The 17300-nt window shown below is 40.6% G+C and overlaps 1 protein-coding gene across 6 annotated transcripts in view; it reads right to left on the bottom strand.

The window, feature by feature from the left end:
• RTEL1 (regulator of telomere elongation helicase 1) overlaps positions 1–17300 on the bottom strand; it is a 94726-nt gene that overhangs the window by 29031 nt on the left and 48395 nt on the right. For all 6 annotated transcript variants that reach the window (XM_072110841.1, XM_072110843.1, XM_072110840.1 and 3 more), the window contains 12 exons: positions 14708–14805; positions 14010–14065; positions 13562–13636; positions 13175–13250; positions 10366–10498; positions 10126–10239; positions 9519–9559; positions 8019–8104; positions 7868–7945; positions 7219–7296; positions 6987–7133; positions 5463–5578 (listed from right to left, as the gene is read on the bottom strand). In XM_072110841.1, the coding sequence (XP_071966942.1) occupies positions 5463–5578; positions 6987–7133; positions 7219–7296; positions 7868–7945; positions 8019–8104; positions 9519–9559; positions 10126–10239; positions 10366–10498; positions 13175–13250; positions 13562–13636; positions 14010–14065; positions 14708–14805 (1098 nt within the window). The remainder of the gene's footprint in view (positions 1–5462; positions 5579–6986; positions 7134–7218; positions 7297–7867; positions 7946–8018; positions 8105–9518; positions 9560–10125; positions 10240–10365; positions 10499–13174; positions 13251–13561; positions 13637–14009; positions 14066–14707; positions 14806–17300) is intronic.

Raw genomic sequence — 17300 nt, 5'->3', positions numbered from 1 at the left:
CCTTGTTCATCGAACCCCTTGCAATAAAGGATAGGGCTAGTGAGAAGATTGGAGAGGCAGTTTTTGGGGGCCCCACTGATAAGATCATGCTTTATGCTGATGATATTCTTCTTTGCCTGAAAGACTCAGGAACGTCGGTCCCGATGGTCCTTAGCATGATCAATGAGTTCGGAAGATATTCTGGCTTTGAGCTCAACGTTCAAAAATCTTTATTGGTGGTGACCCTTGATGAGGATTCATTGACCAATTTGGAACATCTAGATTTAAAAGGTCTCACAATTTTTGGAGTATTTGGGCCTAAAAGGTTAGCTCCAACGTGGGAGATTACATTGTATTGAATTTGGTCCCCCTCTTGACGAAACGGAAATGTAAGGTGAATACTTGGAGTTCCCTCCCCTTAAATCGAGCAGAGAGGGTTGTCTGGTTAAAAGTATATTACTGCCCCAAATTCTTTACGTACTGTGTAATTGCCCACGTTGGATTGATAAGAAATGGTTTGGACTTATTCGAGCCATTATTAACAAACCTCTATGGGGGAGGAAAACGGTATGCATTAAACAGGAAATATTAATGAGAGATGAGAGTAGAGGTGGTCTTTCTCTTCCGTCATTTTTTCATTATTTTCTGGCAGCCCAGATCCAATTTTTAATTGAAAATAAAGAAAGTATGCTTTTTGTGATACTATCCAATTTGGCTGGGAGGAGATTTAATTCTTTAAATCTTTGTTCTATTGGAGTTGGGATATGAGAAAATTCCCATTGGTTATACTATTGTTAAATACTTGGAGAGAGGTGAAGAAGTTATTAAGGATTGAAGGGGGATTTAAATTTACTCCTTTATGGGGCAACCTTAATATGCCAGAACTTTATAAAATGGAGGACGTTGAATTCTGGGAAAAAAGAGGTATTGTCTATTTGGAGCAACTGGGTGTGAACGGGGAATTACCTTTATTTCAATATTGGGTGAACACTGGTATTCTTAAATATGGGGATTTATTTAGGTACTGGCAATTTTCTCACGCTTATAGAAGTGAAAAAAAATCAGGTTGGTTTTAAGACGGAGGGGAGTGGTAAATTTACAAAATTATTGGATTTAGGGGGTGGGGGGGGGATTCCAAAAAATTTAGCTAGAGTGTATCGGTTTTTACGTAAGAATACAGATCAGGATTTAAGTCATAGTAGTCAAGTTAAGTGGGTGAATCAGGTTGGTGTAATTGCTGAAGAACAATGGGGGGAGATTTATAAGAATGTTGTTAGGAGCACTATAAATTTAAATCACAGATGTACACAATTAAGTATTTTCGCTGCAATGTATGCGTGTAATGAAGTGATTAAATGCGATTTATGCTTGTATAGTGAAGATAAGTTTTATAATTTTTTACTGTGTTTGTTATTGACGCCTGCTATATTTTTCTCGCTATTTGCTTGCTACGCTTCCGTGCCTCACCTTTGGGTTACTGGTTACAAATCTATTTACCACAATTCTATGGCGACAGGTAACTTTGGGGGCATAATTAATGGAGTTAATGTTTTGGCTCGTGGTGGGGCTGGGCATATCACTGTGTTCTCCTCTAGTACTAGAGGGGTGTCTATTTTTTAGACACAGAAATGTCTTTCACCCAGATTTTGGCTGTCACCAAGACTGACAGCTGTTGTATTATCCTTCAAGTGCATCTGTATGGTGCCCCAACGATTCTTGCTAATATCTATGCTCCTCCGCCCCATCATCCTATCATTGATTACATGCTGGCTCTTTCCTGTATTGTGGTTGGGAAACTTTAAAGGTGGTTTTCCCACAAATGACTTGATGTTTCTCACCCTTTTATAGCTTTGTGTCTGGCATTGATATGCGTCTGGCCGACTTCTCCACCTTACAGTAATTGGAGATGCATCCTACCTTTCACAGTTTCTGAACCTGTGTGTGCGTGGCACTAGGGGATGCGCCCTCCCTTCTGCACCTGGAGGCTCAATCCTTTCTGGCGCACTATTCTTCCACCTCCTGCATTCTTCTCCAAGTAGCGGTCCTCCTTTCTTCCTTCCCACTGGGAACTATATCCCATACTATCCACAACCTCAAGAGGGGTTTGTCACGGTGAGGACGCCACCGCCTTGTGACGTGATTTGGGGCGCAACTGCACAGGTCAATTTAGCCTACTCAAATTTGAGCTCACCTTTCACTAAGGACACAATACAGCACTCCAATTAATCCGCTGCCACCACTTATTGCATTTACACTGGGACCAATAAGTATCCCACTCTACATCTACTCTTGCATCTCAAGTTGTCACCTTATTACACCATGCACACTCAGAACTCTAGGAGTCACACAGCTAACCACACTTTACGTTTCGCAGAGCATACAGGGACCAAAATTAAAGTAAAAGTTTTAATTACAAAAGGTTGATCAGTGTGTCCAAAATGATGTTAAAAAAAAAAATGACACACAACACGGCAAAACAGTTATAAAATAAAAAGGGAGAAAAATAACAGAAACTTATAAATTAAAGTAAATCCTGATTTCCTGGAGGTGGGAGAATATGTCTTAGCTTGTGTTAGTAGCCCCATAGAGTGAACACTATTTCCTGTATCTCATATTGTGTTAAAAGAGCTCTGTTTGGTTCAGGTCTGCACCAGTCTTCAGGTCAGAGTTTGTCAGGCTGTAAAAACTCCAGGAGATCATAAAAAGCTGCCAATTGTCACATATTAAGTGTGTAGAATTCTTGCCCCTACTCCACTTCCCAAAACTGCACTGGCAACACTCCCCACTGGGAACCTGGCTTCACTGTGGACCCGAGTCTTCTCTCTCAGCACTGGTTCTAGTGTATACACGGCTCATAGATACACGTCATCTCCCCATGCTCTGAGCCTTACTCATCTGGACACCCCTGGTCTGCTCTAGGACCTCTCCTTGAGTAAAGGCATCCACCAGATCCATACTCAGTACTGTAGAGCTTTGAGAAACTCCTTCCTGGCAGCCTCTTACACCCTTCACCATATCTGCTGACTGCAGGGTTATCTCTGGGGGCTCATTCACCACCCCCTCCCTCTTAGCTTCCTCATACTGGGACACCTCTGGTTCAGGCATACCCTTGCTCTTGTTATTCTGTCCTTCCTCCTAGATCTGTTCCCTTGGGCTTTTGCCCATTTTTTCATGTGATTGTTGTACATCAGGCACATACACAGATGTATTAATGGCAAATGATTTGGGGAAAATTACATCCACAGGCAATTCTTGTGACACTCCCACTTGTCTGATACCTCTACAAGTGCCTGGACACTTAAAAATATGCCAATTGTCATATACTTCAAGAATTCACCACACTTAAAAAGTCCTTCCATGACAGGGTTTAACTTCCACGACTGCAGCGGAAGTGGCCACTCTCCACATTCAACTAGACTTTGTACATGACCCTTAGGAACAGCACTCTGCTGACTACTCCACTCTCCTGCCTGACCAGGCGAAGCTTGTTTTCTCTAAACAAAATGTTCGGAAGCCAGGGAACCCTAGTGTGCTATTGCAGTATCCCAGGGAGGTTGCAGAGGCCTTTTCGGAGTTCTATACTTCTTTATATTCCTCTACTTGCTCTCGGACACCACACAAGAATGCTGACCACATGGCCTCCCTCCCTCAACAGGATAGGGCAACAGTGGCAGGCCCTATCATGTTGCAGATGCCATTGCATCCCTGCCCATTTACAAATCTCCTGGAACGGATGTTCTACCGGCCGAATTCTATAAGCAGCGCAGTGCTCTCCCAACTATGTTCTTTCACAGGCTCTATAAAGATACTATACTTTGGGCTTTGATAAGTTAACTAGCTTTTGGAATAACCCAGCCCCTTCCTGAACTTTAGAGCGGTATAAGGGAATTATCTGTGAGGATGGTGTGTGTGATTCATTCAAGCAGTTGAAAGAAACGATACCTTCAACTCCGTCATGCTGTTAGTGCACAGTTCCCAGGAGAACAGTTGGTGGAAAACTCGTTCTCTATGTCCTCCATCCTTTTAGAGGCCCCTGGTAAAGTCCTTATTGTCCTTCAACTCCATCATGCTGTGAATGCACAGTTGCCAGGAGAACAGTTCGTGGAAAACTTGTTCCCTATGCCCTCCATCCTTTTAAAGGTCCTTATTTTCCACCTATACTGTGAGCTGTTGTCTGCCCGAACAGCACGTGCACCTATACCTGCGAGAGCCAAATGGGCAAGTGGCTCACTGATGGACGAGGAGTGGGATACAGCCCACTCTGCACCCAAACTGGTTTCCCCCTGCCTTGGTGATAGGATGTCACAAATTTTTTCAACCACTAAGGCTATTCAACCACTTAGGTTAGTAAGTTCTGCACACACTTCCCAGACCCGAGTTCTAAATGCTCAGACACTTTAGACACCTTTCTTTATTTGCTATGGTTTTGTCTGGTGGCAAGGGGGTTTTGAGATCCGTTCCAAAACTTCTTATTCTATAAGATGAATATAGCAGTTCCTAATGACCCGAAGATATGCCTTCTACGGCTAAACCCGGAGTTTTGTTAGTCTACTGCAGACCAGGCCTTTTTCACCGAAACTCTATACTGTGCCAAGAAAAAAAAAAAAAAGCCGTGTGTATCCAATTTCAATGAACTACAGAAATTAGAAGAGTAGACAGATGGAAAAGAGCAAAGGCCCATGCAGATGGACATTTTCTATGAAACATGGTCCGTGTGACTGCCGATTTCCATACTGGAGCGACCACCGCTCTATGATGCAGAGTTCAGTTGAGCTGGGTCTTATTTTTCACATGATCACTACTGTGTCTTACATGGTTCTAGAGGTGTTAATACATATATTTAGCAATGATAAGTGCAATATCCATGGTAATGGGATCTTGTTATTTGCATTACTAAACTGATTGCTCCTACTTCTTCTCATATAATTTTAATTCTTTTTTCATATACATTAATATTATCATCACTACTTGGCAGAACACCATGCTTTGTAATCATGGGATGTGCCGTCATCTTTATGCCACCAGCCAAAAAACAAATAGCATTGGGCAATTATTGGGGAAGTAAAATTAGTCAAACAATTATTCACCATATCATCAATGTGGGGTTACCTTAACAGGTGACTGGATAAGGCTACACCCAGTGTGTGTTTGCCTTCTGTAAACAAACACACATATTATTATTCCAGAATCTCGAACCCGCATCAAAAAAAAAAAAAAGTGATGTCAATGTCCATATTAGCATGGCTCCCCATTCAGGGGGTATGGGGGGGGGGGTCCCCTGGGCAACATATACCCACTGTATAAGCATACAATGGGATAAGTTTGTGCTATACACCATAAGGACATGTTGGAATCCCCCTGACGTGTCCTTACAACATGTGGCACAAATTGTGATGTGAACCTGGCCTAATCTAGGTCCATCCCACCTCCCTATTTGTTTTGTTAGAAAGATGCAATGGAAGATAAACAAGTGAATAAATTACCTGTGATCACACAAAAAGATGGCTCCATAGTCTTGTCGATGTCGAATGACTCTGCCTATGGCTTGATTGACGGCTCGAGAAGCCTGTTGGCGATACCACTCCTGTCCAGACAAATACTGGAAAAAAAGTGGGCACAAATTAACATTTACAAAACTAGAAGAAAGAGACCTAATAAGATTTACTCTGTGTTTATGTGTATTCAAACACATATATTATATATATTGCTCATGCCAGTGGTCTGTTGATAGGAGTTACAATGATATTCATTTTAAAATTTCCACCTTATTATCAAGCTTTTTCCATTCAACTTGAGTGTCTTTAACCCCTTAAGGACGCAGGGTTTTTTTGCTCATTTCTCGATCTCCAGCTTCAAAAATCAATAACTTTTTCATTTATATGTGTACAGACCTGTGTGAGGGCTTATTTTGTGCGTAACAAATTTTACTTTCCTGAAATGTTATTTATTTTAACATGCCGTGTACTGCTAAGCTGGAAAAAAAATTCCAAATGTGGAAAAATTGGAAAAAAAACCCTGCATGTGCGTCACGTTCTTGTGGGTTCGGTTTTTACGACTGACTGTGCGCTCCAAATAACACCTCAGCTTTATTCTTTGGTTCGGTACGATTGCGGTGATACCAAATTTATACAAGTTTTATTGTGTTTTAATACATTTTCAAAAATTAAATTTTTTTTGCCATCTTCTGACGCTAATAACTTTTTCATACTTTGGTGTACAGAGCTGGGGGAGGTGTCATTTTTTGCGAAATGAGCCAACGTTTTCATTGCTACTATTTTGAGGTCTGTTAGACATTTTGATAATTTTTTATTCGATTTTTTATGTGATGTAAAAAGGTGTAAAAGTCGCATTTCAGACATTTGGGCACCATTTCCCGTCTCGGAGGTCACCGCCGCCCGTAACCGGTTTTATATTTTGATAGTTCGGACATTTTGGTACGCGCGATACCTAATGTGTCTGATTTTTACTGTTTATTATGTTTTAAATCAGTTCTAGATAAAGGGAGGTGATTTGAATTTTTAATATTTTATTATTTTTTTTTCTTTTTTTTTCACTATTTCTTAGACCCTCTAGGGTACATTAACCCTAGATGGTCAGATCGCTCCTACCAGATACTGAAATACTACTGTAAACTGCCACTGGCTCATTGTAACGAATCTACAGAAGCCATGTAGCCTCGGGTCAAACGAAGACCCGAGGCTACCATGGGCAACCGATCAGGGGAGCGACGATCGTAATAAAGATGGCAGCGACTTTGCCGGCGGCAATGAAAGGGTTAATAGCCGCGATCGGTGCAAGCGCCGACCGCGGTTATTAGAGGTGGGGGGTTGCTGCAATATGCAACAACCCCCACCCTTGTATGAAGAGGACTCAGCCCGTGAGCCCTCTTCATACATTCCATGTACCTCTGCGCCGTAGAGCTACGGCACAGAGCGTTAAGGGGTTAAGGTCAAAAGCGGTCTGTACATGAGCCTTAATATTTCATAAGTGGTAATAAATGATATTACCTTCTCAGCAGCACCTTGTGTTCGTCTCATCTCATCCAGGAACTGCATTTTCAAGATCACCCGGGGATCCATTCGTGGAGGGAATGGGAGGCCAGTAATTATCACACCACGCCCATTGCAGTCTGCAAAATCCAACCCTTCACTAGCCTGGACCAAAAATAGTCACCGTAAAAATATGCAAAGTAAATGTATAGACTAGGCCAATAAGACATTGAAAACATAAAATACTCACCTTGCCCCTACACACTGCGAAGAAACTGGCACCACTGTTTTTGGGAGCTTGTATTCGCTCATAAAAAGCATCAATTATCTACAGGAAAAAATGTTCTGTTTAGAGAGGTATGGTTTAGGAATACATTGTATTAAACTTCAGTGTTTAATTTTATAGTGTTCAGGGTTTATTTTTGTATTAGTTATAGGGAAAGAGGGGGGATTTGAATTTTGTGGAGTTTTTAAAAATATATTTTTTTAAATTATTTTACAGCATGCCTTCTGCACAGTGTAATATATCCTTCCCAATTACAGGTCCTAAAGTTGCATACAGACGCTGGACTGCCATAGGAACGGATCGTCACTCCCTGATGATGTCATGGGGAGCGGCGATCCAACCATAGTTGGTGGTGCACGTAAGCGCTCTTTATTATGGCATACACGGAAAAACAGCCTACTGGAAAATGGTGCAACAAGGTTTTCAGGAGTTCCAAAAACATAAAAACTGAAGTTGACACTGTCTTGAAAGAGTTAATGGCACTCCCGCTTCAACTTCCTTAAATGAAGCGATGTTATACAATGGTTCAATCTACTGAATAAACTATAATTAGATTTCCCTGTGACAAGGTTCTTCTAGCATGTAGTCATGCTATGTTTGCCTCTTTCCTCACCTCTGTAAACATGCCTTTTCCTCTTGGTTCTACAAACATGGGTTTCACATCATCAATACGCGAGGACAGGCCATTCTCCTGCAGGAAAAACAAAGAACAAAGTCAACAAGACGGCACATTAAGTAAAAACAAAACTGCGCCATAACCTCACCTTCCAGAACTCCAGACTTTTATCCATGACTGGGTATGAAGGAAAAAAGACTAGCAGGCCGTGGGGAACCACACGAGCAATGTTACCTGTAAACACAACACAGCTGTTGAAAAAACTGGATGAGTATATTGGCCATGGGGGATAGTGAGAAAGAAAGATCACCACACACAATCATCCATTCATCCTATCATGGGATGAAATAAATATTCAAATTACCAAAGTAAATTTCTATTGGTAAGCCATCCAATCCCCACTGGCAAAATATAAAATGTGTTAATACAGGTTGATTTGGAGAGGATATGCAGTAGCTATTTGCGTCTATACATGGTGTGTATTAAGGCAATCAAAGAATTAGAACTTGTTCTCATCTGACCGGATGATATCTCCCAGCAATTCACAAGTTTGTCTAAACATGGTTTGCATTCAGTGTGCTTCCAGGTCATGAAGGTTGTGATAATTGCACCTGCAGACTCCAGGTATTTTAGTGCCTCTCTTCAGGAGGTCCTTGGCTCTTGGACAACTCTAGTGGAAAATTTTCTTAACACTCGTGTCTGAAACTTTGTGAGGAGAACCTGTTCGTGTTCAGTTTATGGTAAATGTATATTATTTTCACCCCTGTATTTTGGCTAGAACATTGAGGAGGTAGAAATTCTTCTGTAACTAATGTCATCAGTAAACAATATTCCCTCATGCACTAGTTTTGCTTGTAATATTTCTCATTAACCCCTTAACGACCAGGTCTTTTTTTGTGTCAGGGCTTGTTTTCTGTATGACCAATTGCACTTCATAGTGATGGTATTTAACATTCCATGCCGTGTAAAAAAATCCCAAATGCAGGGAAATTGGTGAAAAAAATGCATTTGCGCCGTTTTCTTGTGGGCTTGGATTTTAGGCTTTCACCGAGCACCCCACGTAGCCGGCCCGCTCCACCCAGCGCGTAGCCGGCCCCGAAGCGGCATCAGAGCATTAGAAGCAAGAAGAGGACATGAGGGGGCGTCATACAATTACGATTGCGCGAGTATACGATTTTTGTGCTGAAAAACACTGCTTGCTTATACTCGAGTATATATGGTATATATTATAGAGCGAACATATATAGATCTGAAATTTTTGGACACGGCAATACCTAAGAGGTTTATGATTTTTACAGTTTATATTTATATCAGTTCTAGGGAAAGGGGGGTTATTTGAATTTGTAGGGTTTTTTTAAATTTAAAATTTTTTTTGACTATTTTTCAGACCCCCTAGGGTACTTTAACACTAGATTGTCTGATTGATTCTACCATATACTGCCATACTACAGAATGGCAATATACAGGCAGTCCCCGGGTTATGTACAAGATAGGCTCCATGGCACCTCTAGAAATATATTTACTTAGAAATTTGGTAATGTGTTCAATTCTTTTTTCACTCGCTGTATATTGTGTTCATGAAGAAACCCACACATATGGTTATTATATGTTTTCCCTAGTACAAATAGTATAGAAAAAGTACACCTACCAATTGTTTTCCCCAAAGATGATAGATAATCTGTTGAAAACCTGGAGAGATAGAATTATGGAAATATAATTAGAGCAAAGGCACACAGATGTTATACCCTATAATGCACATTTGTTTAAAATCAAATAGGGCATAAAACAGAATTTTTCTTGCTTACTGAAATTATTTGGTAAAGAAATCAATTTAATACAATTAGTGTATGATGTATATGCATAAATAACAATTCTGGAACTTTTCTTTGCTAATAGATGGTGTAATAAGACAAAGAAAGGATAATGAAAATGGTAACAAAGAGCTGCCAGTTTTCACCCACATTTGAGGAGAAAACAACATACGAAGAATGTATGTTAAGAATGCAAAGGAACCATGCTCCAGCATGTCAAGAACTTGTAAGCTCAAGACCTCCTGAAAACAAACAAAATCAATATGCCCATCAAATGACACAGAGGAGGGATCCCCCAGACAATGAAACTTTGTGCAAGAGCAAATAGTTGTAGTATACCGTGGCTCTCGTCCCTGTGTCTGTAGGAAGTCCATTTTTCACATAGTTACCAAAGTTCATTGAATAAACGATTTTAAAAGTTTACTTGCAACAATGGACTTTTACCTTCTATCAAATGCAGAGCTGAGCTGAGCTCCATCAGGGCCCTGGGGAACAACTCCAACCCAAATCTGGTGTTTTTCAATGACATGTGGGTTTTCCAGCGTCACTGGAAAAGGGCTAGGAATGAATGCAAACCAGGTAAAGATAAGAAGCAATAACAGCAGCCTGTATTCTATATCAGTCAGAAGAAACACATTTAGATTGACAAGCTAGGCAGCTTACAGACTGGGTTGTGTTACTCACATTTGCATTTCCATGGTAAATGAGGTGAGGGGACACAAGGTCCCACTGGTCAAAATAATGCTCCGTACTCCTTGTTTAACTAGATCATGCATTGTATAGCCAGGGCTAAAGCACCAGTAGCTGAGCACTTTCCCTGCAAGAAGAAGAAAAAAAAAAGAGAATATGAGGCAGAAATACTCAAGGCTGTTTAAAGGGAATTGCTAGTAGTTTTGACCATACAAAAAGTTATGAAGCTGACCATAGGGAGATGTTGAACCAGTTGTTGCTAGTAGCAGCAGGACTGTGAAAACACATTTATATTCCAGGTTTGTAGATGTGTTGAGGATCATTTAGATCTGCACAGCGTCTCCCTCATGCTACGAGTCATTTCTGTTTGAATACTACAGCTGGATCACAAAAGTAGTTAGCTGTGCTTTGTTCAGTCTCACAAACCAGTGCACCCGAGAGCTCGAAGTCCATCTACAATACTGCTGCTAACAACCCACATAAAGGTATGCTTTTATAGATCTCCAGTAGCGCTACCCAACCTCATCTTCTTCTTCTCTCCAAATTCTCCTAAATATGCAGCTGCAGTAAATGGCATGTTACTCTTCAGTTCAATAGAATTTAAAAGAACAGACAAGCAAAAGTGATACTCCAGTGAGGACAGAGGTGGGTCTCTCAAAATGTCCCAAGAAGCTCTCCAGCAGATAGAAGCCCAAGAAGAATGTCCCAACAAAAAAAGCCTGTCAGGGAAAAAGCTGTCAGGCTGTCGCCTTTATAAACCACCCTATACCATATCTGGAGGAAGAGCACAATTAAGTGCCATTTGAAGAAATATAGCATGACCACAATGATATGATACAAGCTAAGATCCATCATGCCAGCCAAGCTGGGGTCCTAAAGATGAGTGAGGCTCTTAAAGGGAACAGGTCACCAGGAGACCCATTTTTAGCACTCCCCCAGTCCCTGAAGAGCAAAGTCCATGCACTGCCAAAGACTTTTTGGATATAAAAAAAAAATAGGTTTTACCGGAAAAAAAAGAAAAAGATGTTATATAGTACCTTTCAATGCCATGTGTTCTGTGACTAGGTACTAGTCCACTGGGAGTGCCTATAGAGGAACAGTTTCCCCCCATCCTTGGGAAAATCGCTCTTCCATGTGTCCTTTTCAAATATATGAAAACGCCCACCAATCTGCTTAGCGCCGCCCCCTGCTCCTCTATAGCCACTCCTGAGTGATGGGCATTGTGGAGTAGTTTCCCAACGGTTTGGGGGGGGGGGGGGCTGGACTGCTCCTCTCTATAGCCACTCCCAGGTGACAAGGGCGGTCATGTGTAGCTGGCGTCCTCTGGAAATTTGATATGTGCATTTTTTAAACTACTATTGTGAGTATATTTTAAATAAAGAATACCCTGTTTTAAAGAACATACTACGCTATTCGTGCGAATATATTTTCTTCCAGCGGCCCGCTGGAGACAGTGGCGAGATTGAAGAAAGAAAACCGCACAAAGGGAGTTCTGAACAGTGGTCTAGTCTTGTCGGAGGTTCGAGTGCTATTTAAATCGTGGATAGACGATTCCCGTCCCGTCACAGTAAAAGCAGGGATACATCCCAAAAAAAGGATGCACGATTGAACACTTTGGAGCTCCGGTCAGAGTTATTTTTTATCTCATTGGCAAAAGTTTTTTTGGGACTATTTTATTTTTTCTGGATCGGTCCTGTGGCCGTTCTCTGTAGCTCCTGCTTTGCGAAGAGTGCTGCACAAACGCTTTTAAATTTGTTACTATATAACATTTTTCTTTAAAGACTGGTCTGCTCAAAATTTCTGAAAGGATAAAAAAAAAGGGTGCCTGAAACACGGAGGAACTAGAACTAGTTCAAGTCTTTTTTTTGGATGTTTATCTGAATGAACCAGGTCAGGCAAAGTCATTAAAGTAATTCATTCCTGCTCAGGATGTGCTACAGCAGGAAAAGATAGTACAGCTTAAATGCTGGAGGGTATTAGCAATGCCTAGATACTTGATAGATTGAGATTTCTTAAGGGAAGCCCAGTTTTGTTCAAGAAAAATTTGACTGTTTAGTACAGAGAGTTAGAAGGCAAAAATGCGAGGATTGTATTATAAAGGAGACTAACCATAAATCATTGACACAGCTCAGCACATACGAATGGGGTGTGGGGTGGGTATATAGAGATGAGTTGTTAGAATCTGCCATAGAATTGCGCCTGCCATAATATTGTACACCAGCGCAGCCAACCTGATTATGTATCCCACGGTACCAGAGTGGCAGGGTTTTCATTATAGTTTGATGAATCTCCCTTACTGAAGGGAGTGTGTTAGTACAAACTTGTTCATGAACTGCCAGTCTAGGAGTCACAAGAATAAGCTGAATTCTCAAGTGAATGGGTGACCCTTGTGGTGACTGGCACAAGGCAGCAGCAACACACTATAGTCTGTAAAGGGAAGAAGTGGGTAGCAGAGGAACAATCAATACGGTAATGAATGAAAACAAGTAGCAAATAAATAAATTAAAACAATCAGGCGTTTGCATTGCGTTTTGGAATGCAATTAAAAACTGTTGTGGAGAAGAGATTTGCCTATTTGCATTGTATTAGCATCAGGTTAACGTGGCTTTAAAATTGTGTTTGGTAAACGCAACGTTAACATAATTTTAAAATAATGTTAACAGGATGCAATGTAAATCTCCTCTCCACAGCTGTTGTTTTGCGTTTTAAACATAAATGCCACGTACGACTGCACTTTGGGCATGACATAATAGGAAATATGTGAAGCTATTTTATATACGGTATGTAGAAACAAGGCTCTCACCCCCTTGCTTTCTGCTATTACTCCAGATATCTCCACGTGGCTTCTTTTTCTGGCTGTTGTCCAAATGGATATGAACCTAAAAGACATGTTCAAAATACAGAGAGGGACAATCTATATTCTCCTATGAATGTAGTGCAAGGCAATGTAATTCAAGGTAAATCTCCCCTAGTGAAAGCAGAATAGAAAATACAAGCAGTAAGTGAGGACCAGTAATATCTGTAATATAGCAGAATAGAGAGTGCAGATCTGAAGTAGAATAAGATTTGACTTATGATAAGTCATTTAAAGTATTAAATCGATTCATATTTTTATGAAAATTATATCTAACTAAAAAACTATTGCAAACGTGCTTTAATGGTGGAAGGTTAGCCGAAAATTATCACTTACCTTGTAGGATTTGGAGACTTGCAGATTCTTGGTTGGGGCAGCTGAGCCTTCAGGGACCTCTATATTGTATATTATCTGCAGAACATGTACATAGATCTACTTCTGAGACTTTAAGGCTACGTGCACAAGATCATTTTCCTTGGCTAAGAGTTGACCACACAAACTGCAGTCACACTGGTTAGAACACCGTGTGTCACAGCACCGGGACCGATCCACACAGCCGCAACGCAAATAATAGAGTTGGTCCTATTCCTGCCCATATTTGAGACACGTCACCCAATTCCTTTGGTGAGGATTGGTCTCATGCACTTGGCCTTGTACTCACACACTATACAGAGGTAATGAGGTAACTGCAGCAGGAGTTTCAGGCTTTAAGAGAAGTCAGCGATTTAAAGTTTTTTTTTATATCTTACTCTCTCAGACAACCCCGTTAATAAATGTTACTTACTTGGATGATGTCAGACAATTTCTGTAGTCCTAATGTGTTTGTGAAGACTCCAGAACCTAAAAACCACAGATATTTCAAAACAAATGTAAACCTCTGACAGGTATTCAAGTTAGTAAGGATAATATTAATATTAAATCTCATGATACTTAAATCACAAGAAAAATGCAATCTTTATTAAAATAAAATTGGTCACTAAAAATGCACATAAAACCATATGATGGCAGTCAGTAATAAGTTTCATACACAATCTACCCTTGAACCATAAGTGTGTAACACAGGGTGGGCTATAACAATGCTATTCTAACTTCTGTATGTGTTTGTAATCACTTTAAGATTTGTATAAAATTGTGGTTTATATTTCAAGACTTATAATATATATAGTATATAATTTATTTCAGCACCATAAATATATATTCTGATGTATTGATATTTTAGGTATATTTGATAAATTAGGATAGTATAATATTTATATTTATTGTGTGTATTGTCAAAATAGCCAATTACCATATATACTCGAGTATAAGCCGAGTTTTTCAGCAGAAAAAATGTACACAGTACTTTTTTTTAATAACATATTGAAGAAATGAATCTACATGGCAGGTGAATTAAATTACCTTTTAATGGCCAGAGGTGAATACCCCTTTAAGTTTGTAGGTATAAGTCAAACGAGTAACAACCCAAAATGATAGACTACTTACTTCCACCCACATGCTGTATTATCTGATCGAGTAATTCCAGAAGCCCGGTCTTCGTTTCATATGTAATTCCTGCTGTAGCGAAAAGCTCAAAGATATAACTGTAGAAAGAAAAGAAAAATGACCTGTAATAATAATTCCTTTATTTATATAGCGCACACAGATTACGCAGTGTTGCACAGACCTTGTCAAATCGGTCCCTGTCCCCAATCTAATCAACCTACCAGTATGTTTTGGAGAGTGGGAGGAGACCCATGCACACAGGACATACAAAATCTTTGCAGATATTGACTTGAACCCAGGTCCCCAGCACTGTAAGGCTACATTCACACTACCGTATGGGGGACGTATATACGGCCGACGTACATACGGCCGATATACGTCCCCCATAGACGGAAATGGGCGCGGTACAGTGCAGCACAGTACCGCTCCGTACCCCGGAAAAAGATAGGACATGTCTTATCTTTGTCCGTAGTACGGCGCTGTGCGCCATAACTTCCTGTGGAGCGGGGCGGGGGTGAGCTGCGCTCACCTCCTCCTCCTCCTCTCCCCGTGCACTGCCGTTGCCCGGTACGGTACGGGCGGGCAACAGCAGTGTGAATGTAGCCTTAGACTGTAATGCTAACCACCAAGCCACTGTGCTGCCCCTGTAAGATATTGAGAGATTTTAAAGGGGGTTTCCAGGACAACCTATCCAAAGAATTGGGTCCAACCCAATACCCCGCACCACCATAGAAGACCTTTTACCAGCATCTCACAAATATCAAATGTAACAGGAAGCAGACAAATCTGTTCTCATTGCAGAAAAAGAAATTACTCAATGTACAAGTTCATCTGCAGTAACGTGAACAGGACACTACAAAGACAATGGAACGGTCAGCTGCGCTTTATATTGTCTGTTCATCAGCAGTTTAGAACAGCTTACCTGTAGTATTGGAATCCACCAGTCTACACGCACACATCCCAGTGTCTTTCTGGGAAAGCCTTTTCTTGTGGAACCTGGGTTGGCTGGGTTAATATATTTTCAAAATACAACCATATAGGGCCAATAGGCCGTTTTTAACCCTTACGTGCCTGTTAAAATTTAACTTTTAATTCCTTATCTATTAAAAAAATAATAATAATAAAATGTGACTCGGTACTATGTTGTTTTAAAATAGTCAGGGGTTCGAGATCAGCCTGTTTACAAATATCCCCTTCTCCTGTCAGGTACCTATTTAGGCTAACTTTGTAGTTGGTGTGTCTGAACGCCACAGAGGACAATACAATCAGCACTCTGACATGGGATTTTAGTAGGGTTGGGGAGAATTTAGGATTGGGGTAGGGTAGTTCACACCATGCATGCATTCATTCCACCAGTCTACCATATACCCCCCTTGCTTTTCCCTTGAGTTATAGAGGATCGGCAAACCGACTCTATCTGAGCTATCTCGCTGCTCGGCTGTTCTCGTGCCCCGAATTAAAACCTAGCACCCCCTACCCTACCCCAATCCTAAATTCTCCCCAACCCTACTAACATCCCATCTCAGAGTGCTGATTGTGTGTCTGAACGCCACAGAGGACAATACAAACTAAAAAGTTAGCCTAAATAGGTACCTGACAGGAGAAAGGGATATTTATAAACAGGCTGATCTTGAACCCCTGACTATTTTAAAACAACATAGTACCGAGTCACATTTTTCGTTATTATTTTTTTAATAGGTAAGGAATTGAAAGTTAAATTTTAACAGGCAGCTAATGGTTAATAACGGCCTATTGGCCCTATATGGTTGTATTTCTGGGAAAACCCACACATAGCTGTAGATGCTACAGCCCCATGTATGAGCATGCACATGATTAAAGCAGCTAATGGAGGGAGTGAATGGAATTAACTGGGACAATGTAAGGTGAACAATAAACGAGAAGTATAAAGCGTTTAAGTTGCCAAAACACAAATGTAGTGATGAGGCGTTAAATGATTAACAGGGATTTGTGGAAGCTGGAGTATTGGGAGGAGAAATGGCTGATGAGGTTTAAAGCAGATAAATGTAAGGTTATGTACTTGGGCCATTTAAAGAAATACTATAATTATGTTCTAAGCAGACAATTACTTGGTAAAATTGCAGCTGAAAAAGACTTGGGGTATTGGTGGATGGTAAACTTAAAGGGGTTGTCCACTTTCAGCAAATATTTGATATGGTTTGTGTAAGGAAAATTCATACAATTTTCCAGTATACTTACTTTTTCAATTCGTCACAGTTTTCTAGATCTCTGCTTGCTGTTCTGCTATAGAAAGCTTCATCGTTTACTTCTAGTGGATAGAAATTTGTCCATGTGATGTGATGCACACGCAGGTTCGCAAACAGTTATTATCACAGAGAATAATAGGAGAGGTGTGATGATAACAGCTACCCCTGAGGAAGTCTCCAGCAGGAGACGGAACGCGTGGAGAGCCCTACTCCACAACCACTCCACCACTTTGTACACTGACTATTACTACACCGACTGGAGTACTGCAGTCCCACATGTTGTGTAATGTATCTTTATAACTAAAGAATATTTATGTGAGGGGTAACTGTTTATATAAACTAGTGTGATCTGTCTGATTTCTTGGAAT

This window comes from Engystomops pustulosus, chromosome 6 (genome assembly GCF_040894005.1).
Source record: "Engystomops pustulosus chromosome 6, aEngPut4.maternal, whole genome shotgun sequence".
NCBI classification, from domain to species: Eukaryota; Metazoa; Chordata; class Amphibia; order Anura; family Leptodactylidae; genus Engystomops; species Engystomops pustulosus.
The sequence above is the reverse complement of the archived record's forward strand: the minus strand, read 5'-3'. Positions and strand labels throughout refer to the sequence as shown.